This window comes from Melospiza georgiana, chromosome 26, assembly GCF_028018845.1.
Source record: "Melospiza georgiana isolate bMelGeo1 chromosome 26, bMelGeo1.pri, whole genome shotgun sequence".
In the NCBI taxonomy this organism is placed as follows: domain Eukaryota; kingdom Metazoa; phylum Chordata; class Aves; order Passeriformes; family Passerellidae; genus Melospiza; species Melospiza georgiana.
The window spans coordinates 4,303,752-4,331,199 of record NC_080455.1 but is presented as its reverse complement, the minus strand read 5'-3'; the positions used below and the strand labels follow the sequence as shown (position 1 = coordinate 4,331,199).

The window sequence follows — 27,448 nt, the reverse complement described above, 5'->3', positions numbered from 1 at the left end:
CCAGCCACCCCACAACAACCGCAGCGGCAGGCGGGGACGCTCTCCGCCCAGCAGGACCCCAGAGTTCTTCGGTTTTGACAGAAATCCACCCCCACTGCCTCAAAGAGACAGACAGATAGACAGACAGAGCACCTGGCTGCTGCTGCTGCCACCACCCACCCGCAGCGGGGGCGAGAAGCGGGCTCGGGGCTTGAACCTGGGACTCCAGCATCATCTCCCCTCCCACTCCCTCCAGGCCGTGCTGCCCATGCGCATGCGCGGGGCGAGAGCGGCGCTGAATGGGCGCGCCCCGGCCCCCCCCACCCGGAAGTGGCGCGCGCGGGGCCTGTGGCGGCGGCGGGGCCGGGCCGGGCGGCCGCGCTTCGACACCGGCGCAGGTAACGGGCCCCGCGCTCCTCTTCCCCTGCTCCGCACACCTCCCGCTCCTTCGCTACGGGCTACCCAGCGCTGTGGTGGCCGTGCCTTGCAGCGACCCATCTCGCACCGAGCGCTGTGGGCGGCCGGGGCAGCTCTGAGGGGGCGTGTGGGGGTCGGCTCTGAGGGGATCTGTGAGGGTCGGGGCCGATGTGAGGGAGCGCGGGAGGGTCGGCTCGGAGAGGCTGTCTGGGGGTCACTTGCAGCCCGGGGGGCACTTCCAGCCTGGGGCAGCCGCCTTGAGGAGCTCGGGGCCGGAACGGTTCCCCGGGACTCCCTGAGGAGCTCGGGTGTGCCCGGCTCCGGGTTCTGTGCCCGGGCTCCGGGTTCTGTGCCCGGGCTCCGGGTTCTGTGCCCGGGCTCCGGGTTCTGTGCCCGGGCTCCGGGGTCTGTGCCCGGGCTCCGGGGTCTGTGCCCGGCTCCGGGGTCTGTGCCCGGCTCCGGGGTCTGTGCCCGGCTTGGGTGTGCTGTGGGGCAGTGCCGGGGCTCCGTGGGGCTGTGCCGGGCTCCGGCGGTCTGTACCCGGTTCATGGGGGCTGTGCCGGGCTCCGGGGGCTGTGCCCGGCTTGGGTGTGCTGTGCCCGGCTGAGGGACTGTGCCGGGGCTCCGGGGGCTGTGCCCAGCTCCAGGGCTGTGCCCGGGGCTCCAGGGGTCTGTACCCGGTTCATGAGGTCTGTGCTGGGGCTTTGGGGGGCTGTGCCGGGCTCCGGGGCTGTGCCGGGTTCGGGGGTCTGTACGCGGTTCATGGGGGCTGTGCCCGGCTCGGGGGGCTGTACCCGGCTCGGGGGGCTGTGCCGGGCTCCGGGGGCTGTGTCCGGCTCCGGGGCTGTGCCGGACACGGGCAGATGCTGATAATGTGTCAGCGGTGCCCAGGGAAAGGGAAGTGTCCGACCCCGGCTGTGCCTCCCTTTTCTCGGGTAGATCCTGCCCGCTGAGCAGGGCACGGTGTTGCTTCCAGCTCCTGGTTTTTTTTTCCGTCCCCTGCTTGTGATTTTTCGGTGTTCTGTGCTGTCTTTGACTCTCGGTATGAGCAGCCTGTAATCTTTCAGACACATATCTCACGATCTTACAAAAAATCGTTAAAGCTCTCAGGGTTCTTTGGTTTCTTTGTGTTATTTTCGAGCAGCTCTTGACGGCCGGTGCTGCTGCTGTGCTGAGATCGTGCTTTATCCTGATGAATGTCATTGCCCACTCGAATCGTGCCTCTTGCTGTGTGCATGTCGATAGTGCTCTGTGTTTTTGGCAAGCTCAGTTTTGCAATCTCTGGGAAGTAAAAACTTTTGCAAGCTCGGAACATCCTTTGTTACATGTTTCTAGACTAAAAGTATCAGACTACTCTCCTGACTCATGACAATTGTGGCCATCGGTCTGATACAGGTATGTGTGATCCTGCTGGAAGATGAATTCCCACTATCACTTCAGCTTTGTTTTCTGTTACTCTGTAAGCATTTTGGTAATTTTTTTCGCCCAGCTTTATTTGCAATTCTCGTTTGTTGAAAAGCGAGAAGCGCTTTGGATGCAAACGAGCTGAGCATTCTTTGATTTCACCTTCTGGAAAAGGGTGACAATGGAGCAGAGGGCTGGAGACGATCTCAAGCTCCTGGCAGATGCAATTACCCTTTCAAAGATGTCATCAGCGTCCTCCCACGGTGCTCCTAGAGGTGGATCGGTATCGGTGCGTCTGCCAAGCTGTTTGCAAATAAGTTTGTCATGGGTAATTAGGAGCCCTTTGATTTCCAGGCCTGTTAGCTGCAATCCTGGGCTGAAGAACTTGCCCTAAAGAAACAGCGTGGGGTGAGCTCGCATTCCGGTTTAGGATGTTGCTGTCACACCCAGCGAGTTTTAGTGAGCCCTGGGTGGTTTTAACTCAGGATCTTGTCAGGAACAAACCCATTTAATGTAGGGGAAGCAGCTTGGGGAGCATTTAATGCGTATTTCAATTAGCTCCAAGATTCATTGTGGCTTTTTATAGAAAATAGTTCAGCTTGGGGTTTTTTTTTTTGTCGTTGCACTGCTATGGGGTTTTCTGCCTACCCTACATCTGAAGGGCGATAACATTGTGCTTTTCAGGATGATGCATCTGAAGCCACTTCCTCAATCTTTAATCCTTAATTATTCACATAAAACTCGGGAGTTACTGCACTAATGCAAAGTATTTTGTAGAACTGTACAAAAAAGTTTGGGAGTTTTTTTTCCTTTGTTACTGTGCTCGAACATTTGGCTCAACAAAAAGCTTTTTCACGAGTTGAATGTTGCAGCTCCTGCAGTGACAGCTGCCTGCACAAACTGTCCATTCCCTGTGGGAGGATTCCCAGCTCTGAGCTCTTCTGTGGAACCCAAAACGCCCAAGGAGCTGAATAATTTAGAAAGAATAAATGCAGCTGATGAAAGATTGAAGGGAGGCTCACCTAGGAAGGAAAACTTTTCTGACCCACAGTGATTCAAACATCAGAGCCCTTGAATAATCCTGTGCATGAATAACGGGTTTGACTCACATGCACACTGAGGCTAAATATGGCCTTTCCTCAGCTCCAAGGTCACAGGGCAGGATTTGCATATCCCAGGCTTTGAAAAAGGAAGAATTCCTAAAAAAATGCAGCAGTGTTGGCTGTCTGAGCAGTCAAGGAAAAATAAAAACTCTGATTCAACAGAAGGTTTTGGCTCAGTGTTTTATGGGGATTTGAAGGTGTTTATCACATTTCTAAGAACCAAGGCTTGTTTATGCTAATGTCAAGGAGAAGCAAAGCCTGAGATGCTGATAAGGGTTTATTTTTCTAACGGGAATGTCTTTATTTCCCAAAATGAAAATTCAGAGGTTTTGTCTGTAGAATATTGTGTTTTCTTGGTGTATCAAGTGACTTAAGCCTGGCTTGTGGAGTTGCTTTTATCAAGGCTTTATTGTCTTGTGTGTCTCTGATTACCAAATGAAACTCAATGCAGATTCCAGAAAAATCTGCCCTTTCTAGAAAGACCATTGATACTAAACAATAAAAGTGTTTTTCAAGCTATTTTGGACATGTGTACATTCTGTTCAGCCTAAAGTTTCTTCAAAAAATTTCTCATCAGTGTAAATGCAACATTAGAGCAATGAAACTTTTATTTCCTTTGTTGCCAGCTGTAGCCCTGTTAAGAAAGAAAATAAGAAAACTACAAAAGGTGATAGAATTTTATTTATTTGTTGTGTTAAATTGTTGTTAAATTTTTTTTTAAACTATTAACTTGTGAATTTGTAGGATTTTGTGAATTTGTAAGTTGTTAATATTTGGGTAATGGTTGGAGGTTGATTAGGTAAAGTTAGAATAATTTTTTTACATTTATTATTAGTATTTACATAAGTAAGGTTTTGAATAATATAAGAGTGGGTTTGTTTATTTGGATATTGTTTTTTGATTGCTTGAGTTAATTTGTTTAAAAAAGAATTGTAGGATTTAGTTTTATTTTGTTTGATTAGTGGATAAGAATCTAAATGTGTGTTAGTTGGTTTAAGTGAAAATAAGGGGTTTTTTTAAGTATTTTTAATGTTTGTTAAAATAGGTTGAGGTAGGTTTATTGTTTGATTTTTAGTTTTATGGTAAGGTGAGTTATTAGTTAATTGAGTAACATTTAAATTTGTGTAATTAGCATTTGTATATTTTTGAGCTAATTTATTAAGAAGTTTTTTTTTTTTTTGTAGTTTTTACAGTAAGTATTGTGAATTGGTTAAAATTAGAGAAGTTATATTTTTATATTCTTTTGGCTTGCATTCTTTACCTCTGAGCCTTTCACTTGCTTTGCCTTGATTCCTCAGCTGGGCCACATTTTGTGAATCATGCTCTCATGTGTAACTCTGTGACATCACACGTTGATAGGTAACATCCCTGATAAGAACTCTGTGTTTTGAGGTGAGATTGTGTTTTAATGTGAATTTGAGTCACTCAGAGGAAGTGGGGATGGGATCAGGGCCCCAGCAGCAGGTAACAGAGAAGGAACTGTCCCAAAAAGGATTTCTTTGACTTTTTCCTGTGTTACACTGCATTGCAGCCCAGCTTGCAGGAACTTCCCTGCAGGGTTGATTGCAAAGAGTGGTAACAAATGTGGTGTAATTTTTGTGTGGTCCATTCAGAACTCCTCCTTTTGGAGCAGAAAATCCAAGTGCTTTTAAAGAAAAGCAAGAATCTAAAGTTGTTTAGTGTGACTAGAACCTGAAGTGATTTTCAGGTAATCTACAAATGCTTGGAATACTGAAAAAATTAAAATCAATTATGCTCAGTTAACAGACATGAGGTAAGACAAGGATCTTTACCTTTCCTGTTAATTGTAGAAACTTTAAAATGTCTCTGTAGCCTGATTTGCTGGAAATTCCTTACTTTGGAAATCAGGTTAGTAATAGCTGAACATTTTGAATTTGCTAAATGCTGAACATTTTGAATTTGCTAAATGCTGAACATTTTGAATTTTCTAAATGCTGAACATTTTGAATTTGCTAAATGCTGAACATTTTGAATTTGCTAAATGCTGAACATTTTGAATTTGCTAAATGCTGAACATTTTGAATTTGCTAAATGCTGAACATTTTGAATTTGCTAAATGCTGAACATTTTGAATTTGCTAAGTGCTGAACATTTTGAATTTGCTAAATGTTTTCAATTTAACCAAACAGATTGGTCACTTTTGGGGCAGTTCTGGTGTTGAATATCAGGACCAAGTACCTGTGGTAGATTTGCACTTTTGTGGTGAGAATTGTTTGGTGAGCAGTGGGAGAAGCTGGAATTTTTCCCTCTGAGGATGCAGCAGTGGAAATGCACATGAAAATGTGATGAACTGGAATATTACACAGTTCATCCTCAACAATTTTGCTGTAATGGTAGCTTTCCCTTTTTAGCTTCACCATGATTCACTGACTAAATATGTGCCTTCAAATTATGGCCTTATTTAAACTAAAGAGAGACCCTGCACTGATTGGGGCAAAGCTCTGGGCTGGAGTTCCACTCTGTTACCACTGTTGGCTTTAATGCCTATTAAAAAATTATTAATTGCCTTAATGGAGTCTGGAAAACCCTCACAAAATACCACCAAAATTACAAATTGGAATTTTTAGTTTTGTTACTAAAATTTTCTGAGCAAAATCAAATTTACGGATTTTTTCCTCTTCTGTGTATTGAAAAGGGATTTCTTATAAGAAAAGGTATTGAAAGAACTTGAGGTAACTGCAGAATTTCCACCTCCAGGCAGAGGCCAGCACTGGTGGTTGGGCTGCAGGGTTTGCCTGTGATGTGTTTGGTTTCAGGATTACTTTCTTTCTTGTATTTCTCCTTTTACTGCCAATATTCTCTGCACCTGAATTCAGGCTTGTGCTTCCATGATGAACCAGATCCCACAGAATAAATATTTCAGTTGCTTCAAATTGTCTAAATAATTGATCATAAAATGAGAAGGAATCATTGCAATCTCTTCAGACTGCTCTTGACATAAACAAGAGGGCGGTACCTAATTAACTCTTCTAATTAACTCTCTAATTAACTTGGTTACTGGGGGCTGGCTGATTTTCTAAAAAGAGGTTTGGTGCCAGTTAAATTTTTGCAGTTTAACCTTCTTGCTGGTGTTTTTGTCTCCTGTTTGCCTGGGTTTGTTTAGCTGGGAGTTGCAGCCTGTGCTCTGTGTTGTGGCTTTGTCCTCCAGCCTGGTGATTGTACCCAAGTGCAGCTCCTGTGCAAGGACTGCTGATAACAGGGTCCTCTGTGTGCTCCTGGCAGACAAAGCTTGCAGAGTGTTTGCCTGCAAAGGGAGTTATTTTCTTGTTGTTGCTGCCCTTAGCTCCTTAATTGAAATTTGTATTTATTCTAGATGCTGTGTTGGTCATATCTTCTGAGTCCAAGGGTGATAGGGCTGCCTAATGAAATATTAATTTATGTTTATCTGGAGATTGCATTCACTGTCATGCTTGGGGTGCTATGGTAGAAAACCATGTTCAAATAATTCCTTGCTGTGCTTTCAAACCTATTTCAGGATATCTGCCCTTCCATCCCTCTGATACAGATTGCTTCTTGGATAAAGTTGAAGTTTTATTTATCTGTAAACTCAGCAGAAATTTGTTAAGCAGTTGTTTTCTTGCTCCTATATTCCTGAGCTATTTAATTGATTTAACTTCTTGCTGCCTTCTCCATCTATGATATGTTCTTTATCAGTAACTCTTTTCTTTTTTTTTTTAGAACCATCATGAAAATGTTTACTTTGATGCCAAGAGCCCAGCTTCACTAGGAACTCACCCTCCAACTGCTTGAAGACACCTGTCCTTAGTTGAATACTGGGACTCATTAGGTAACCAATTAATAATCTGTCCAGTGAATGCTCTTTTGCTTTTATGTTCTAATTTGTAGCTTGAAAAAATGTTCAGTGAGAAGCCAGAGGTCTGTCTCTTTCAGAGCAGTGTTGTCATCAAACAAATTTGATATCCTTTGTAAGAAAATCACAAGTAGTGGGAGACCAGCAGGTTTTCCTCAAACCTCTGCAATATCTGGACATTCTCAGATGGAAAAATTGAATTTTCCAGTTGTACTCACTTGAGCAGACCCTACTGGCTTGGGTTTGTCACTTGTAGAGAAGTGACATCTGCACTCTGATTTCCCCTTTGGGAAGTGTGAGCTGGGATCTTGAGCAATGTCCCAAATTTTGGTGGCTGACATGAGACAAGGTTAGGAAATGTGTGTCAGTAAAGTCACAGGTCAGCACTGAGGTTCAGCTCTTCTGTGTTGGCAAAAAGCTGCTGCAAGGTTCTTTGGGGAGCTTTTTTGGCCAAAATGCTTCTGAGGGGACTTCCTCTAACTCAGCAGACTGAGTGTCTGAAACTCATTGCTGGGGAGTGAAAAAAGGAAGTCTGCAAAAGGCTGTGTCCTTTCAAGTGGCTGAGTAGCTGCAGAGGAAAATGGTCACTGTTCTGTTTTTCTGTCTGTGCTCAGGTGGATCTTCCCCATGGGCACAGACAGAAAATCTGCACATTCTGCTCTGTGTAAGGTTTGAGCTTTTATCTATTAAAAATGCTTAACACTTGTTTAATTACTTCAAAGGTGCTTCAGACTCCTTTAGTGGCCAGTGGTAATTGCAGGAAATCAGAGGGCACTTGGAGCTCCCTGCTGCAGCCTTTGGATGGCCTGGCTCTTGGAACAACCCTCCTTAATGAACACAGAGTGACATTTCATGAGGAAAAACATTTTTGGGTGGATCATACAGTTTGATCAGAGATGTGTTGTGGTTTGTCTTGCCATCTGTGCCTTATTCAGCCTTCCTTTTGATGAGTAGCCACTACAAATGATCCAGCCTGTGTGGCAGTGTCTGCTGTAAGCTGTGCAGAGTCCCTGAAAGCACAGCTCCCTCCTCATGAGCCACAGCTATGTCATATGTTTTGTGAAGTGATTCATTATTGCACTGGAAGTGGCAGCTAAAAGCCTCCAACTCTACTGATTTTAATTTGAAATGATTGCTCTCTGTGGCCTTGTGCAAGTTCCTGTGCAGTTGTTTAGTGGCAAAAAGTAACTTCTTTGGCATTTCTCTGCCTCTTCCCTCTTTTTTTTTTCAATGTATTTGGCATGTCAGTGTATAATTAGAACACTTTGTTCTTGAAACAAAAATTGAACTGCTATTCTCAGAATGCAGTTTTACAGCCTGCTGAAACAAAGGGGTTTTTCATTATCCTTCTCCTTCAGTACCCCTTGATAAGCAAAAAAACTGTGGAGCTAAAGCAGCATGGGCAAACTTAGCCCTGGTGACACCAAACTGCAAATGAGAGGGGAAAATCAGTGGGGAAGGCACAGAGGTGACAGAGGCTGGAGACTTTTAACTTGGCACTGAGGAAGAGGTGGCTTCTGAGGTTGGTGATTGATAGGCTGGGTTACTGTCTGGCCTGCACCAAGGCTGAAGGGAGGAAAAAGCCATCATGATGAATGATTTTTGGAGATGTGTGAATGAGGCCCCTGAACCCAGCGAGGAAGGAGTTGCTGTGATAGGTACAAAGCTTCTGAATGGAGTGGGTTATTTAAGATCTTGTTTACTGCTGAAAAGTGGTTGCAATAAGACTTGACTTTGCTTTGTTGCCTAAAATGGAAGATAAAAGTCGTGTTCAGCCCCTCTGTAGCAAGGATGTGGTTCTGTCAAGTGGAGTGAGCAATCTCTTGGCTGTGTGAGTGACCTGTGCTGGGGAGATCCCTGTGGTGTCACAGGGGGCTTCCAGCAGTGTCTGCTCCAGGCTGCTCAGGGGGGTGGATGCTCTACCTGTCTACACTTCTCATGGAAAGAGCTCAATTAGGGAAAATAGGGGGAAAAAAGTGTCAGAACCATTTTCCTCCAGTCTCAGTGTCAGAACCATTTTCCTCCTTGTGTGTGCACTGATCCTCTGCCATAACTTGTGGCTCCTCTAAACTGTTGAATTAATGAGTGACCAAACCCTGTTTCTGTTTCCAGCTGCTGGTGCAGCTTTAAGGAAGAGTTTTTGTGGGAGGGTGGAGAAATGTTTATGTGGACCAGGTCAAGGAAAGCATCTGGGCTAAACCTAACCTGGGGAAATAAGGAAGTTTTAGTTTGGACATTGATCCTGGATTGTTTTGCATTGTTTGTATGAATTCTTGTGTGCCATGACAGGAAGAAAGGGGTGGCATGGGAATGGAAGGACAAGTGAAAGGAAGCTGGATGCTGTGGCAGCTCTGCACTCCATAGGATATCCCAAACAGGCTGTTAGAAATAAAATCACTGGTAGTAAATTATTAAAGAACAAATGCACTATGTAACAAATGCATTCTCATCCTGCAGAAAATCACACCTTGCCCTAATACCTGTACACACTTTGTAATACTTGTACACACTTTTTAACACCTGATTTTTTCATTTTTCTTTTTTTTTCAGACAATGGGCACTGCATATTAAGCAGGGGTGGAAGACTGAAGCCCATCTGGGGACAGAATGAGTTTAAAAGATGCTGACAGTGCAGTTTGCCAGGCAAAGGCAGCCTATAATCTTCATATTTACCCCCAACTCTCAACAGAAAGCGCTCCCTGCTGCAAAGTGACAGCAACCAAGGACAGCACGTCATCAGATGTCATCAAGGATGTGATCAACATCTTAAACTTGGATGTCTCCAAGCATTATGTCCTCGTGGAGGTGAAAGAGTCAGGTGGAGAAGAATGGGTGCTTGACATCAACGATTCTCCCGTGCACAGGGTTCTGCTGTGGCCGCGGCGCGCTCAGGACGAGCACCCTCAGAAGGATGGCTACTACTTCCTGCTGCAGGAGAGGAACACTGATGGCTCCATCAAGTATGTGCAGATGCAGCTGCTCTCCAAGGAGACAGATGCCAGGCGTTTGGTGGAGAGGGGGTTTCTGCCCTGGCACCAGGAGGACTTTGATGATCTCTGCAATCTGCCCAACCTGACCGAGACAACGCTCCTGGAGAATCTCAAGTGCCGCTTCCTGAAGCACAGAATCTACACTTATGCAGGAAGCATCCTGATTGCAATTAACCCCTTCAAGTTCCTGCCCATTTATAACCCCAAGTATGTCAAGATGTATGAGAACCATCAGCTTGGGAAGCTGGAGCCTCACATTTTTGCCATTGCTGATGTGGCCTATCACACAATGCTTAAAAAACACGTTAACCAGTGCATCGTTATATCAGGTGAAAGTGGGTCTGGGAAAACCCAAAGCACAAACTTCTTAATTCACTGCCTCACTGCACTGAGCCAGAAAGGGTACGCCAGTGGTGTGGAGAGAACCATTCTGGGAGCTGGACCAGTTCTGGAGGTAAATTCATGCTCAAGTTGCCTTCTGTGCTAATTGTTTTTTAGAAACTTCAAATAGCTGCTGTTGGAAGCTACTTCTGAGTCACCTACTTGGTTTAGGCTTAAAATGTCACTGGTTTAGGCTTGGTTTAAATGTCACTGGGCTGCAGTGGTGCTTGGCAACATTACCCAACTGCTTCTGTTTGATTTTCCTTGTTCTGTTCACTTCACTTCCTGTTGCTTGTAATTTGTATTTGACTTAACTTTGCACCACTGAGCACCGATATTCTGGGGCAGAGGTTACCTGTGCTTTCCATCTGAAAGTTTTGATGGCATTTGAATCAAATCATAAGCAAATTTTTCATACATATTGTTCCACTGAAGCATCAGCTGCTTGGTGTGATCCTGCCTTTGTGTGGGAGCATTTTACTGAACTCACTTTTGGAGGGAGTCATTTCTGTTTGTGGATGAGAGCAACATTTTGAGTTGGGGAGAAAGTAGGAGTCTGATTTGGCTTTTAATTCTTACAGCATTTCCAACAGAAAGCAAAACTAAACATGTGAGAAGGAGGGAGTACAGCTGGCCCTGTGTTAGGTAATGTCAGAATAAACTTAAACTGATCTGTTCTCTCTTAAAGGAATAACTCCAGAAGTGTGGATGGATGTAATGCTCACCCATAACAAAATCTTCAACAGCAAAGAGCTTCAGCACCATCATTGTAATTTTTAGGTTTAGTTTCAAATGTAGTAACTCCTTCATTAAAAAAAAAAAAGTTCAAGCTTTTCTTAAAGCTCTTCTGTAAAGAATGAGGAATATATGCAAGTTCTTTTTTGTGTTACTTTCAGCTGCTTGAAAGAAGAAGTAAAATTGAGGCTTTTTGGTTGCTGGAGTTCAAGTTTGCAGTTCTAAACAGAAAACAGGAAGGGGTCACAGTGGAAAGCCCTGCTTGATCAGCTGATCTCTCTGCCTTTGATAAATTTAAGTCTTTCATATCCTTGTCTACAGACCTGGTACAGCTGTGTCAAAGCAGGCAGAGATTTAAGGTCCTGTGTGTGTGTTTGTCTGCTGAGTGACAAATGCAGCTATCCCTGGGCTCACAACTGAAATTTATAACTTTGTGTAAAGCTGGGCATGCTCATAAAGAGACATTTGTGTTTCTCTGTGCTAAGACTGGTTGTCTTAAATACCACAGTTTCTTCAGACTTCCACTGAATATTTAGTAATATTTTTCATGAGAAAATAGTTTTTTTGAAATTGAAAATTTATGTAAATTTGGAGTTGAAAATTCATGTAAATTCAGTGTACATCCAAAAGGCAGGCTGAGAATATAAGAAGTAAAACCCAGTTCTGTTTTGATGCATCAGGGCTGATTCAGCTGACAGTGAAGCTTCCATGTTTCCCAATTTCAGTCACTAAGCATAATTAAAAAAAACACAATCAGCTCTTGGTCCTGGGGAGGGATGCACAGAAAGCTTTGTGGAAGTTAAACTGAATTCAGTCTCCTCTTAGAGCTGGGCACTTCTAAATCCATCCCTGGTGACTCATTTTGGGTTTTTACTGAAGGGAACTAAAGTGCTGCAAGGGAGTTTTTCTTAAATGGATGTTTCTGGGGATTTTTTGCACAAACAATTTTAGTGTGCCCAGACTATTTGAGAATGCTCTGTTTAACTTGGAAGTTTTATTCTGAATCTTCATCAAAGTTGAAAATGTGTTTTTGACTAAAAACTTCCATGATGTAGAAGTGGGTTGCATTCTGGGTCAGAACTTCCTCATTTGAGTTATCTCTTATTTTTCTGTTACCTCAGTGAAGTGGGGCTGTTTGTAGGGTGACCTTGTGTGAAAGTTCAAGGGGTTAAAGGGGTTCTAGCACAGGGGGGTGAGCACAATGAGGGTGTTATGGAGGTGGATTTATGATTTGATCTTTTCATGCTTTAGGAACAGAAACATTTCTCACTAAATCCTATTTGATTGATCTGAGTTCAAATCTCTGAACAGCTTACAGATAAATGATTGTTAATGTTTTTATTCCTTGATTACAATTTCTAGACCAAAGAATGGAGTTACAGCTGGACCATGAAAGATTTGATGTCAAATGTTGCTTGGTGTTGCCTTGTCAGACATCTGAGAGATGCAAGCCCTGGTGCTGAGACAGTGGAGTTAAAAATGAACCAGGGTATCAGCACAAGTGCTGTCACATGGGCTGGGACAGCAGAGGAGCTGCTCATGGGGCAGCTCTGACACTTCCTGCTCCCTGCCAGCCCCAGCCTGAGCTGTTCAAAGGTTCCTTCCAGGGCAGCTCCCCAGCACAGACCAACTGCACTAATTCTGGTGAGGTTTGGCACTGCTTGCCCTTCTAGGGCAGCTCCCCAGCACAGACCAACTGCAATAATTCTGATGATGTTTGGCACTGCTTGCAGCTTTGCAGAGAAAAAGGATCAGGAAGTGAAGCTGCTTCCCTGGACAGCGATGCCTAAAGCTGAGCTTTGGTTTCAGTTGCCTCTCCCATGCAGGAATTGCTCTCACATCATGGTTTGTTGTTTTCTTCTTTGTTTTAATTGGATCTCCAGCCTAAGGGAGATCATCTCCAGTTTAAAACTGGTGGGAAGATAAATATAAAATACTCTAAAATACTCCTAACGTTTTCAACCCTTTCTAAATTTAGTAATTAAAATACAATTCCCTCACTTGAAGCTTTGCTTTCTTGTATTGATTAAGTTCAAGTAACTTATGACTGAAATCCTAAGAAGAAATTTACACTTGGGAACTATTTGGGTCAAATTTGGAGTAATCAAATTGGAGATTATCTCCAGTTTCTTTAAAGCTGGTAGGAAGATAAATATAGGCTCTGTTTTTAGATACTCCTTTTCTAAATTTAGTAATTAAAATAGAGTTTCCTGACTTGAACTTGGACTTCCTGTATTGACTAAATTCAAGTAACTTACGATTGAAATCCTAAGAAGAAATTTACACTTGAGAACTATTTGGGTCAAATTTGGAGTAATCAAATTTGAGATCAACTCCAGTTTAAAACTTGTGGGAAGATAAATATAAGCTCTGTTTTACGATACTCCTTTTCTAAATTTAGTAGTTAAAATACAGTTTCCTGCCTTGAAGCTTTGCCTTCTTGTATTGATTAAATTCAAGTTACTTATGGTTGAAATCCTAAGAAGAAATTTACACTTGGCCACTATTTGGGTCAAATTGGGAATAATCAAATTGGAGATTATCTCCAATTTCTTTAAAACTTATGGGAAGATAAATATAAGCTCTGAAATACTCCTGACATTTTCAACCTTTTCTAAATTTAGTAATTAAAATACAGTTCCCTCACTTGAAGCTTTGCCTCTTATATTAACTAAATTCAAGTTACTTATGACTGAAATCCTAACAAGCAATTTACACTTGGGAACTATTTGGGTCAAATTTGGAATAAACAAATTGGAGATCAACTCCAGTTTCTTTAAAACTGGTGGGAAGATGAATATAAGCTCTGTTTGAAGATACTAAACATTTTCAGCCTTTTCTAAATGTAGTAATTAAAATAGAGTTTCCTGACTTGAACTTGGACTTCCTGTATTGACTAAATTCAAGTAACTTATGATTGAAATCCTAAGAAGAAATTTACACTTGAGAACTATTTGGGTCAAATTTGGAGTAATCAAATTTGAGATCAACTCCAGTTTAAAACTTGTGGGAAGATAAATATAAGCTCTGTTTTTAGATACTCCTTTTCTAATTTTAGTAATTAAAGTACAGTTCCCTGCCTTGAAGCTTTGCCTTCTTGTATTGACTAAATTCAAGTTATGATTGAAATCCTAAGAAGGAATTTACACTTGGCCACTATTTGGGTCAAATTGGGAATAATCAAATTGGAGATTATCTCCAATTTCTTTAAAACTTGTGGGAAGATAAATATAAGCTTTGAAATACTCCTGACATTTTCAACCTTTTCTAAATTTAGGAATTAGAATACAGTTCCCTGCCTTGAAGCTTTGCCTTCTTATATTGACTAAATTCAAGTTATGATTGAAATCCTAAGAAGAAATTTACACTTGGCCACTATTTGGGTCAAATTGGGAATAATGAATCCAACCTTTGTTTATTTTATAGTCTCAAACAAGACAAACCTTTCCATACACACTGAAGAAGTTTCCAATAAATTGATATTTTCCTTTCATCAGGGAAAAATGGCTTAACTGCATGTTTCAGCTATGAAATGCACAGCATGCTATCTAAGACTCTGAATTTCTTTTGGAAACTTAAACTTCACTTATTCTTCAAGCCAGTTTAGTAAAGTGGCAGAAAATTGAGTTAAGGGGTAGGAACATGTGGTGAGAGAACAGAGGGAATGGGAGCTTTGTTTTCTTGCAGCAGAGCTTCCCTTGGCTCTCTGTTGTTAAGCTGTAACCCTCAGTGTCCCCTGTTTATTGCAGAATTTCAGTCACTTTTTGAGTGTGCTAAAAGTTCATTTCCCTCTGAAATGGGAGCTGAGAGGAGTTGGGACAGATGAAAATATTTGGGGTGTCATAATTCTTTGTGTATTATTTTGAAAATCATTGCTTATTCCCATCTGGATGTGTTCTGGTTTCTCAATGATGCTGAACCAGTCTTTGGAAAGAATTAAGGCCAAATAAAATGGAAATTCCAACAGGAAGCTTTTATTAATTGATCTTCTAAAGAAGAATTATTGACAGCACAATCAGGTGGGGGCAGATCAGATTTTCTAGAACTCACCAGATCTAAAAACTTCTAAAATCTAATCATAGCAAGTTTTATGCTTTAGAATTCTGCACAGAGGAGCAGAGCAATTTGCTGCCAGCTCTGTTTCCCTCATGACAGCTGGGGCTCAGTGGAGCTTCAGCTCTGGTTCTCTGGTTTTCATTTCTATTTACCATCAAAGTGAAGGCTGAGCTAGAAAAGAGAGTGAACAGAGCTAAAGAATAAAGCAGGGATTTGTTAAAAGGCCTCAATGGATGCACCTTGGGCAGCACAAGAGCCCAGCCAGGGCTGAGCCCAAAATGAACCAAAATGGTCACAAAATGCACAACAAATCACAGGGTCTCTCACTTTGATCAGTTCTGCTCCATTTGCATATTGCAGTTAATTATCCAGTTAACCCATGCAGTCCCATCCTTGTTTTTCTCTCTCCAGCCCACGTTGTTTGTGCTCTTGGGCTGAGATTTGGATCATTTGTCCTTGGTGCCCAGCTGGAGCAGGAATTGTTTTGTCTCCCTGCTCTGAGCCCACCATTCCCTCAATGTGAACCCAGACCCACCCACTAAAGCAGCACAGATTGTGAAAAATAAAAAAGCCAAACCTGAGGCATCAAAAGCCTGCACATTCCAGGGAAGGTGATTGTTTTGAGGCCATTATCTGCATGGCTTTGCTTTATTTCAGAATCCTAATCTGAGGAGAAACTTCTTTTTCCATTTGCTTCCATGGTTTCTCTGGTAGAAATGTGATGTTGCCTGCTTTCCCCTGCTGCACACAACTCTTGGAGAAAAATCACTTTATTCTTCATTCATCCTGCCAGGGGGATTGCTGGGAGTTCCCAGGACATCCCCCAGCAGGAGGAGTTGTAAAATTACCCTGAATTTCCTGTTGGTGAGTGGACACTTCACAGCATGGCTTTGAGGAGCACTTAAACCCAGTGAAGTTAAACCACGCTCAGCCCTGAAGGAATTCTTTCCTCTGCCAGGGTGTGGAGTTGGGGTCTCCCCTGTCCTTTGGCATGTTGGAAACTGGGTCTGTGTTCAGGAGTGGTTCTGCCATGGTTTGCATCAAACTCCCAACAGCTTTTTCAGATTTTGGCAATTCTTGTGAGACAACTAAATGAAATTTGAAATTTTTGTTGTGTTCCGGAGGTTCGTGTTGGGAGCATGTGTGAGGGGGTTGGGGTTTTTTGTTTTTTTAACAAATGTTAAAATTTGGTGATTTAACATTTTAACAAATGTTAAAATTTGGAGAATGTGGTGATTTTCTGCTTACTTTTATATCTGTCCCTTTTGTAAGAATTTAAATGCCAAGCTCAGCTCTGAAGGAGCCCATTCCTCTGCCAGGGTGTGGAGTTGGGGTCTCCCCTGTCCTTTGGCATGTTGGAAACTGGGTCTGTGTGCAGGGGTGGTTCTGCCATGGTTTACATCAAACTCCCAACAGCTTCTTCAGATTTTGGCAATTCTTATGAATGAAATGAAATTCTAAATGAAATTTTTGTGTTCCTGAGGTACATGCTGGGAACATTTCTGTGGGAGTTGGAGTTTTGGTTTTGGTTTTTTGGGGTTTTTTTTTTTGTTTGTTTGGTTGGTTGGTTGGTTGGTGTTTTGTTTTGTTTTTAACAAAAGCAGAATTTGGTGATTCTCTGCTTACTTTGACATCTATCCCTATTGTAAGAATTTGAAATGTCAGGCTCCAGTTTCTGCCTCTTGCATTCCAAGGTGAGAGGATGGCCTGAATGATTTCCTGCCTCCCAGAATAGGCTGTCCCAGCTCTGATTCCTGCTATTTTTGACTGTTTTATTCAGTGTTGTGCATTGCAGTGATTTAGTTGGAATTTTTTGGTTTTGTCTTCTCATGGATTCACAAGGGAAAGCAGTAAATGAATTTGCTTATATAAAGGATTAATCATCTTTAGCTGAAATTTTCTTGTGAATTTATTTTGTACTCTTCAAAGTATTTTGAAGAATGTGGTAACAGTCATTAAAGTTAAATGTTACCAAAAAAAAAAAACCCCACAAAAACCCACCCAGAATGTTTCCTGACTTGGAATGTTCTTAAAAAACTTGTAGATATTAAAGGCTCTTCTGAGGAAATGGGTACATGAAAACTTTCCTAAAAACTGTTAATATTAGATCAGCTTTTAAGAATTTGCTGTGTGCTTTGACTAAATACCAGACACATGAGATCATAAGAGCCTTTAGTTTTAAACTGTATTCAGTGCTTACATGAGTAATCACTAAGAAAAGTTTTTCAGGAAGCCTGAGTGATGGGATTTCTTAACTCTATAATGCCAAAAATATTTATTAATAAAAAATAATATAGTATAATATATATAATATTATAATATTATATATATATATATATATATAGTGTGTATATATATAATACAATGCAAATTTAGCTGTTCTGTGATTTGGCTTCTTGGACATAACTGGTGAACTGATAATTCACTGGTGGTTTAAGCTGGAAAACTTTATAAAAATATTTTCTGGGATCATTTTGCAAGTCCATTACTCTGTAAGCTGGCAAGGTTCAGTGCAGGAGGTTTCCCAAAGCCCAGAGTGGGAGTTGGATGGGGCTGTGCAGGGAGCAGGAGCTGAGCCACTGTCCTGGAGAGGAAGAGGAGTTGGATTTCCTGACAATTCATTCTCTGTGCTGATGTCACAGCACTTTCACTGCTGCCTTGGCAATGCAGGGAGCTGACCTGCATTTCATGCACCTCTTAATCTGCATGAAAATGGGCTCTAAAAAAGGGAAATCTGGTGATCCATTGGTGGATAAATACTGCAAAGAGATATTAATGACTGGGCAATGCTTGCTTGGAAAAATCTGAGTGGGGATGCTGCTGGCACTGAGATGTGTGCTGTGGTCTTGGAAAATGCAGAGCTGAGCTCAGCCCCAGCCCTGTGTGAGCACCTCTGGATGCAAATGCTCTCCTTTCAGCCCTCTGTGAGCACCTCTGGATCCAAATCCTCTCCCTTCAGTTATTTATGAGCACTCCTGGGTCCAAATCCTCTCCCTTCAGCCCTCTGGGATCCAAATCCTCTCCCTTCAGCCCTCTGTGAGCACCTCTGGATCCAAATCCTCTCCCTTCAGCCCTGTGTGAGCACTTCTGGATGCAAATCCTCTCCCTTCAGTTATTTATGAGCACTTCTGGATCCAAATCCTCTCCCTTCAGCCCTCTGTGAGCACCTCTGTATGCAAATCCTCTCCCTTCAGCCCTCTGGGATCCAAATCCTCTCCCTTCAGCCCTGTGTGAGCACTTCTGGATCCAAATCCTCTCCTTTCAGCCCTGTGTGAGCACCTCTGGATCCAAAACCTTCCCCTGCTGAATCCTGTTGATTTTTCTGGAGTTCCAGCACAGTTACTCTGCACAGGAAAAGCACCTTGAGCTTCTTCCTTTAGGTCAGGAATAACAATTCTCTGAGGAATTATGGACATTCTCCCAGTGTATAGGGAGTTTTTCAGGTCCTCTGAATGCAGATAGTGGGAGAATTTGGTGAAACTGGTGTGGAATTCAATTTTGGCCCAAAAGTTCCACTTGCAGCACTGCTGAAACCCTTAAGGTACTTTAAAAAGAAAACCAAAACCAGAAGAGAAGGGAAGAGTTTCAACATACAGGTGATGATAATGGCAGTGTTTTCATGGAAATAGGAATATTTGGATGTGTACACCATGGCTGGGTGCACACATGTGGGAAATGGATTTGTAGAAAAAGATGTGTTGTCTCAGTAAGGAGTGAAGAGAAAAGTAAAGTTTTAATAGAAACCACAACAACTCCTACCACTCTGAAGTTATCATAAAAACCAATCAGCCCACTGAAATAAATCAATAACCTCTTGAACAGAAAAAATTGAATACTCTCAAAAAATTACCCCTCATAAATCCTAATGCATCAGAATTTTATTAATCCAAAACATCTAATCTTTTTTACAAAACCATCCTTTAAAACTTATTTCCATTCTCTCTCAACAATATCACTCTTATTCCAGAACATTTGGGAATCAACCTTTCTTATCTCAAAATGTACATACAGATATTATGTAAAGCTTCTCTCAAGTTTTTTTCTTTTTTTACAAATGCTCAGAGCTGCGAGCTGGGTGCAGAGCAGGGACATCCACCGTGCTCCGGATGTGGCAGGGAGTGTGTCTGTCTGTCTGTCTGTCTGTCTGTGAGTGTGTCTGTGTGTGTCTGTCTGTGTCTGTCTGTGTGTCTGTCTCTGTGTGTCTGTCTGTGTGTGTGAGTGTGTGTGTGAGTATGCGTCTGTGTGTCTGTCTGTGTGTGTCAGTCTGTCTGTGAGTGTGTGTGTGTGTCTGTCTGTGTGTGTGTGTGTCAGTCTGTGTGTCTGTCTGTCTGTGTGTCCGTGTCTCTGTCTGTGTGTCTGTCTCTGTCTGTGTGTGAGTGTCTGTGTCTGTCTGTATGTGTGTGTGTTTGTGAGTCTGTCTGTGTCTGTCTGTGTCTGTGTGTGAGTGTGTGTGTGTCTGTCTGTGTCTGTCTGTCTGTGTGTGTGTCTGTCTGTGTGTGTGTGTGTGTGTGTCTCTGTGTCTGTCTGTCTCTGTGTCTGTCTGTCTGTGTGTCTGTCTGTCTGTGTCTGCATGTGTCTGTCTGTGTGTGTGTCTGTCTGTGTGTGTTTGTGAGTCTGTCTGTCTGTCTGTGAGTGTGTCTGTGTGTGTGTCTGTCTGTCTGTGTCTGTCTGTGTCTGTCTGTGTCTGTGTGTCTGTCTGTGTGTGTGTGTGTGTCTGAGTGTGTCTGAGTGTGTGTGTCTGTCTGTGTGTGTCTGTCTGTGTGTCCGTGTGTGTGTGTCTGTCTGTGAGTGTCTGTGAGTGTGTCTGTCTGTGTGTCTGTGTGTGTGTCTGTCTGTGTGTGTCTGTCTGTGTGTGTGTTTGTCCGTGTGTGTGTCTGTCTGTCTGTCTGTGAGTTTCTGTCTGTGTCTCTGTGTGTGCAGGAAGAGATTGCACAGCTCTCTGCAATAATTCCCACCCCGTTTCACAAGGGCTCTGTGCTGGGGAGGATTTCCTCATGAGGACTTCACAGCTTGGAGCTTGCAGAGGAAATGTCTGTGGCAGGAGATGCTGGGGTAGCCTGTCCTGAGCAATAATTGCATTTTGGGGAGGTTTCCTTCTTCAGGGTGACAAGCTTCCCTTCCCTTGAACACATGGCTGAGAGTTGATAAAGACATTTCCATGGTATTGGACTTTTACATGAAATAAGTTTCCTTTGTAGTTAAATGTGGCTCAGGCAGAGGATTTTGTGTTATGTGTGCATTAGCAGCTGTCAGAGGACTCATGATCTGATAGAAGAATTAGAAATGCATAGTTAAATTTGTGCCACATCTATTTTTTCTTTCCTAACACCTCATCATAAAACTCCATTTTTCAGTATTGTGCAGTTGCCCAATGAGTTGTTCTGTAAACCAAAATTTTTCTGTTTATCCTTTTTGTGTTTGTTTGAATACACAACTTTGCAAATTCCTTTGAAAATTTCTTCTCTGAAGAAAAGTTGAATGTGAATTCTTTTCCGTGGTAGCAATACTTGGGGGAATAAGTTGTGGTTTGTGACTTCTGTATGGAAGAGGTGATTTCATGGGGGTTGTGCTGAATCTCTGCTCTGAGGTCCTGATTTTTTGTTATTGCTTGAGGCTGATTTGCACTCTCTACCTGTGGTTACCTGTGGCCCTTTTCCTGTTTTTTTGAATACACAACTTTGAAATTCCTTATATAAATAACTTTATAAATGAGATATTAATGTGCTGTCTTTCTTGAAGAAAAGTTGTGTTTAATAAGAATTATTTTCTCTGTTAGCAATACATGGGGGAATAGGTTGTGGTTTCTGACTTTTGCATGGAAGAGGTGATTTCATGGTGGTTGTGCTGAATGTCTTCTCTGAGTTCCTGATTTTTGTTATTGTTTGAGGCTGATTTGCACTCTGTACCTGTCCTGTACCCCTGAAAATATCTAAAATTGTTATTCCCTTCACTCAGTCCCACAAATTTAACTGCAGGGGTGAAATAACAAACACTTACAGTTCTGTGAGGAACTTCCTAAGCTGCCTTTTTGCTCTTTTTGTGCTGCAGTTCCCCCAATATTCTGATTTATTCTGGAAGCCAACAGGAATCTGAGCAAGAGCTTGGAAGCTGTGCATTGATACATTCAGTTTGATTGAAAATTAACTCATTTTGCTTTATTGCAGGCATTTGGAAATGCAAAAACAGCACATAACAATAACTCCAGTCGTTTTGGGAAGTTCATTCAAGTCAACTATTTAGAGAATGGGATTGTCAGGGGGTAAGTACAGGGTGAGTTGGTTCTGGGGGTGATCTCTGGGCTTTTAGGAACTGGGGAGCCTCTGTTGGACATAAAATGCTGCCTTGTTGCAGCTCTGCTCATAGGAAAATAACTTGGTGCTGTGGAGTTGAAAATTTTGTAAAGTGAGCTGTGTGAATTGTGAGGTGATGCTCAATATTCTGATATTGAATATTCTGATTTTAAATATTCTGATTTTGAATATTCTGACTTTGCTGTACAGCTTGCTCATGTTAAGGATCTGCTGCTCTATCTTTACCTTCATGGTAAATGAAGGCTTTCTGCCCTCTCCATTTTGCTTTTAAAAACCGAAGATCTGAATTTTTAAGAGGAATGGAGAGAAGTGAAATAGATTTGAGGAAGCCATTTTAAAGAAACAGTTTAAACATCAGCTAAAGAGATAAAGAAAACTATGAAATTACTTAACCAAATGTGTGTGTTTATATCTGAAGGTCTTAAAACATGAGATATTTCATGCCTACATTTGCTGGTTCTGAGGGATTGTGGAGAAATCCCTGACCTTGATGCTCCAGTGTTTCTTTTCTTTGCATTTCTTCTCATTTGCAATAACTTGAGTGACTGGGAACTCTGTGCCACATGTGCCTTGAGTGTTATCCTGAAGAAATTTAACATATTTTCAGACCCAGCCACACCAGCTCAGCAGATTGGTACAATTTGAATAAACTTGTTTTGTCTTCAGCCTGAGGAAAAAATGCTCAAACTTTGTCCTCAATCCTTGTGCCCCTTGTCAAGGGCTTGGAATTCTTGTTTTGGTTACTTTGTCACCCTGTAGGGGTTTGCTGGCTGCTTCCATCCTGGGCTGATGTCTTCACTGACATAAAAATCCAGCAGATTTATTGGGATGAGAATCAGGCAGATATCTGGGATATTTCAGGGTTCTTGCCTTGGCATGCCTTGTCAGATAAATGTTAATCTTTCAGGATAACATATTGTTACCACTCTGTGGGTCTTGTTTCTGGTGGCAATTTTCATCAGCACTTTCCTTGCTTGGTCAGCCTGTTTTAAATTATCTGCACCAAACCCAAGCACTGCAGAGAGGAATTCCTTGGGTATTCCTTTCTTCCAGAGCCTACTGAAATTCTTGGTTTAGATTTAAAGTAGTGTCTGAGCTCTTCTCTTGCACATTTTAGTGCGGATCTCATTGTTTGAACTCTCTTGGCAGTTGCTGTCTGATGTTTTCTGAGCTCTTTTCTCTTTGCCCTCATGCTTATTTCATTTTCTTTGCTTCCTTAGGGCTGTGGTTGAAAAATACCTGCTTGAAAAATCTCGTCTGGTTTCTCAAGAAAAAGATGAAAGGTAAGAGAGAAATGCAGTTTTCCAAGAGAGTTAAAATCAATTCAGCAGTTTAAGAACATCTGAATTATGCAGAATAAAAGAAAATCCTCTATATTTTAATGAGAAATGCATTGACTTTGCAGGAACTACCATGTCTTTTATTATTTGCTACTTGGAGTCAATGAGGAGGAGCGTAAAGAATTTCACCTCAAGCAACCTGAAGATTATTTCTACCTCAACCAGGTAATCTGTGATTTACCAATGCATTGATAAGGGTTGGTCAAAGATGAAAGGAAGGAGAATAGATTGTGCTGGGCTTTTTGTGATGTTTGGGTTTCGCTCTTTGCCTTTTTTTGGATTTCTCTTTGCAGCATAACTTGAAAATTGAAGATGGGGAAGATCTCCGACATGAATTTGAGAGATTAAAACAAGCCATGGAGATGGTTGGCTTCCTTTCAGCAACAAAGAAACAGTAAGTGCAGTTCTGTTTGCTTTTGTTGTTGGCATTTATTGTTCATGGCTTGCAATGTAGGGATCAAAGTAGTTCTGTAGGGAATGAGGAGAGCTGAGTGTTTGAGAGCTTCCAGATTGATTATTGAGGCAGAATTAGCTCTGCTAACCTATCATAATGAACTATCTTAAGACAAATTCTGACATAATTCAACTTTTCTTCCTCAGGATATTTTCAATCCTTTCAGCTATTCTGTATTTGGGCAATGTCACCTACAAAAAGAAAGCCACAGGTCGGGATGAAGGGTTGGACGTGGGACCTCCTGAAGTGTTGGACATTCTCTCCCAGCTGTTGAAAGTAGAGTATTTCTCTTTAGCATTAATTAATCAATGCTATTAAATCCTAGATCTCTTTAGTATTAATGTGTGACACACCTGTTTGTCATGTTCTACCTCAGCATTTCACTCAGCTATCCCAGTTGTTGTATCTAAATCTCATTTGTGATCCACAAAATTGATCTTGTGGGAGGGGAAACATGAAATTAGTGAGATTAATGCTAATTCTCTTTAGTATGAATTAATTAATACACCTGTTTGTCATGTTCTACCTCAGCATTTCACTCAGCTATCCCAATTGCTGTATCTAAATCTCATTTGTGATCCACCAAATTGATCTTGTGGGAGGGGAAACATGAAATTAGTGAGATTATTTGGGTTAGAGATGGAATATAACCTGCAGCATGGAAATAGAAGCTGTTGACTCACCAATCAGAGATGAGCAAGAATAGATTCAGTGTAGGTGTGTTCTTTGCCACCACAGGGAAACATCTGAATGAATGAATGTAAACAGAATAATTTCAACAAGTTGTAGGACTTGTAAAGCTACTGATGGATGATAAATGTGGCTATTGTCAAAGAGATTCTCTGGAGAAGTTGCATGTCCACTGCTGCAGTCAGATAACTCATTCAGGATGGTGACAGCAGCTCTTGTTCTCTCTTGTTTTGAAGGTTAAACGTGAAATCCTGGTAGAAGTGCTCACAAAAAGAAAAACTGTGACTGCTAATGATAAGCTTATTTTGCCATATAGTCTCAATGAGGTGAGTAAAAAAACACTTGTAGAGTGATTTTAAATAACTGAAATTTGCTTTTTTGGATTAAAAAAGCTGTTATGGTACATTTTCACATTTTGTGAGGGATGGTTGGGAAGTTAGAATTTTGAATTAAAGGCAAACTGTGGTTTTATTTATCCCTGCTGGGGTTGTAACCTGTGAGTGACACTGGTTTGAAACAGAAATGATTATTTTTTAAACAAAGTCCAAAATTGTTTGATCTGCAGGCAATAACAGCTCGAGATTCCATGGCCAAGTCCTTGTACAGTGCTCTGTTTGACTGGATTGTTCTGAGAATCAATCATGCACTCCTCAACAAGAGGGACATGGAGGAATCTGTTACAGTAAGTCCCTCACAAAACCAAGTCTTTGCAGGCACCTAGCAGTCAGTCCTAGAGATGATATATTGTGATATCTGGGATGAATTTTGATACTTCTCAAGCCCTGATAAATTCCCTGGTAATATTTAATCATCTCTGTTTTCACACTAGGCAGAACTATTAAATATTTAAAATCTTTCAGCACAGACTGCAGTGCTTTCTGGCTGTTTATCTCTTGGGGTTAAGGCACTGGATGACAGATTGGTAACTGGATTTCCACATCTTCTTTTAGTGTCTGTCCATTGGAGTACTTGATATTTTTGGATTTGAAGATTTTGAAACCAACAGTTTTGAGCAGTTCTGCATAAATTATGCAAATGAGCAACTTCAGTATTATTTCAATCAGCACATTTTCAAATTGGAGCAGGTAAGAAATGAGAGTGGCTGAAGTGAAACCTGTTTTTATCAAGTATTTGTGTATTATGCAAACTTAGCCTTTACTCTGCAATTGCTTGAATATTTCTGCAAGTCATTATTTGTAAAATTTCTTCTTTCACTGCTGCTTGTTCTTGTACTAATGGGGTCTTTCTTCAGAGGGCTGGCACTGAATTTCTGCTTGACTGCAAAAACTATGATAACATCCAGGTGATCCCAGACAGAAGTCAGCTAAAACTGTGAACTTTGGTACTGCAAGTCTGTAGGTGAGGGGTTGGATTTGGGTGTTTTTGTTTCAGTGGTTGGGAAACTGCTTCTCTTATTTTTAGCAGTCTGGAAGTGTTTAATAACCAGTCTTTGCTGCTTCTCCCACCCAACTGCATTTAGGGGGCACAGCTGTGATCCTGGCAGTGGTGCTGAATTCCTGGCCTGTGTGGATTGACTGGTTTGCAGGTGCTGTCACCTGACAGAGCTCTGAGTGCTGCAGGAGCCAGCAGATCCTGTCCTGGACTGGGTTTTGGAGGTTTTTTGCTCCAGGCTTGTTTTATTTCTGCTTTGTGCAGAAGTGAGGTTCTCAGGTCACTGCTGAAAGGACTCATTCTCTAGTATGTGGTACTTTGTCAACAACTTTAGGCAAGCATTTTAAAGAAAATAAAATTACCTAACATCCAAACTCTGTGTGTAAACATGATTTTGAGGTCCCTGTTTTGTAACTTAGGACAGAATTGGTTATCCAGGCTGGCCAGAGTAAATAGTTACATTGTCTTCTTTTTTTTTTTTCTAATGCCATTTTTCCAAATAAGCTTAATCCTTGAATGACCCATTTCCTGTATCTCTTGCAGCCTGAGGGCCCTCAGGGAGATCTCTATATCTTTTTAAATAAAGGCTTTTTTGTCTGTGCAAAATGGCATCTCAGTTCTGTAACACGGTGTGCACTGTGCTGGGCAGACTGAATTCCACCTACTTAAAAATAATGCAGTTATCATCATCATCATCATCCAGACCATGAGAGATGCTCTTTGTCCTTTGTTAAACATAAAACTTCTTTGATTTTCTGTGTGATTCTTATTTTAACTTTATCATTTTTTTACTTTATTACCTTATCATTAGCTTTTTCCTGTGGCTATTTACAGAATTAAGAAAATCTGGTATTTTGCTTCTGTATCTTAGTGGGAAGATTGTCTTGTCAAGCATTTGAGGGATTGTCACTTCAATAGAAGAGCTTCATGTTCTCTTGTCAGGGAGCTCCAAATGTTCTGAGCCTAAGCAACATCCATTGCTTCCTGAGGGAAGTTCTGGTGCTGATGTTCTGCAGGCCTTCACTGCCTGTTTTGAAACTTCTTGTTATTTTCTCTGACTGTGCAATATGAAAATTCTGGAACTTGATATTTAACTACTCTCATTTCCCATATTACAAAAACCATGGAAGAGCAAATAAACTCAAACTCCTCTGTGTGTGCCCAGTTTTGCTGGAGTGCTGAGGATGTAATGTCTGACTCCAGGGTCCTGGGCTGCTGATTGCTGGGAAGGCAGAGCACAGCAGAACATTCCTTTCACAGCTTTGGTTTTGAAATAGTTTCACCCCAAACAGACCCTGCTGAGTGACGTGCCTGAGGACCTTTGATCTGTGCCACTGTGCCTGTTCTTCTGTTCTTATTTATAAATTCTCCTTATTTTTGTCTCTGCTGCCTGAACTAACAAACTCCACTTGCTGTGGCTGTCCAAGGCTGTGTTTTAAGCACTTAAACCACAGGACATCAAAGGTCAGGGCACTGTACTGACAAAGGAATTTTCTTGAGCCACACAGGAGGAATATAAGAGTGAAGGGATCACTTGGCACAATATTGACTATACTGATAACGTGGCCTGCATTCACTTAATCAGCAAGAAGCCCACTGGTCTCTTCTATCTTCTGGATGAAGAAAGCAAGTAAGGAACAAACATCTGCAAAAACGTGTGGCAGGGAGGAGGGAAGGACTTTGAAAGGACAAAAATACATTGTGGGAAGCAAAGGGTTATTTATGACTCTGATTTACACTGGAGTTTGCTTCTAATGACTCCAATATGGTGGTGAAATACATTGATGCTAAAACTGAACTTCGCCTTATGCAAACTTGAAACTTCCATGTTTGTGGTTTACCATGGAACTGCAGTTAAAGTAAAATGCATGGCTGGAAGTCTTTGCAGCATTAAGTAGCAAGTGTGGTAAATAGTTAATGTGGTGCAAACTAAATTTTGCTGGTGAAGTGGGAAGAAACACTGAAGTACACTTGAAACCTCAGAATCTTCTGCTGTGTGTGGAGCTGCTTGGTTTGGGTCCAGAAACTGAGCCCGCCTTTAAAATTCAAAGCAGGTAGAGAGATCTTGGACAATTAATACTTTGCACAAGCAACAATAGGTGTTCATTGTAATAAAAATACCTGTATTTGAGAAATGGCTGACCTCTTTTGTCTTGTATTCCCAGTTTTCCACATGCCACCAACCAAACTCTGCTGGCAAAATTCAAACAGCAGCATGAGGAGAATAAGTTTTTTGTTGGAACCCCAGTGATGGAGCCTGCTTTTATCATTCGCCACTTTGCTGGCAAAGTGAAATACCAGATCAAAGTACGTGGTGGATCTCATGGGCACAAGAATTTCCTTGTCTTTCTGGGAGTTTTTTGT

General features: G+C 41.8%; 1 protein-coding gene across 6 annotated transcripts in view; it reads left to right on the top strand.

The window, feature by feature from the left end:
- The first annotated feature begins 329 nt into the window (after positions 1–329).
- MYO9B (myosin IXB) overlaps positions 330–27,448 on the top strand; it is a 47,644-nt gene continuing 20,525 nt past the window's right edge. For all 6 annotated transcript variants that reach the window (XM_058040793.1, XM_058040790.1, XM_058040792.1 and 3 more), the window contains exons 1-13: positions 330–377; positions 6,603–6,711; positions 9,286–10,179; positions 21,062–21,156; positions 22,429–22,491; positions 22,614–22,713; positions 22,842–22,942; positions 23,149–23,278; positions 23,929–24,018; positions 24,258–24,374; positions 24,643–24,777; positions 26,593–26,714; positions 27,250–27,391. In XM_058040793.1, coding sequence (XP_057896776.1) covers positions 9,343–10,179; positions 21,062–21,156; positions 22,429–22,491; positions 22,614–22,713; positions 22,842–22,942; positions 23,149–23,278; positions 23,929–24,018; positions 24,258–24,374; positions 24,643–24,777; positions 26,593–26,714; positions 27,250–27,391 — 1,932 coding nt within the window. In that variant the 5' untranslated portion in view covers positions 330–377; positions 6,603–6,711; positions 9,286–9,342. The remainder of the gene's footprint in view (positions 378–6,602; positions 6,712–9,285; positions 10,180–21,061; positions 21,157–22,428; positions 22,492–22,613; positions 22,714–22,841; positions 22,943–23,148; positions 23,279–23,928; positions 24,019–24,257; positions 24,375–24,642; positions 24,778–26,592; positions 26,715–27,249; positions 27,392–27,448) is intronic.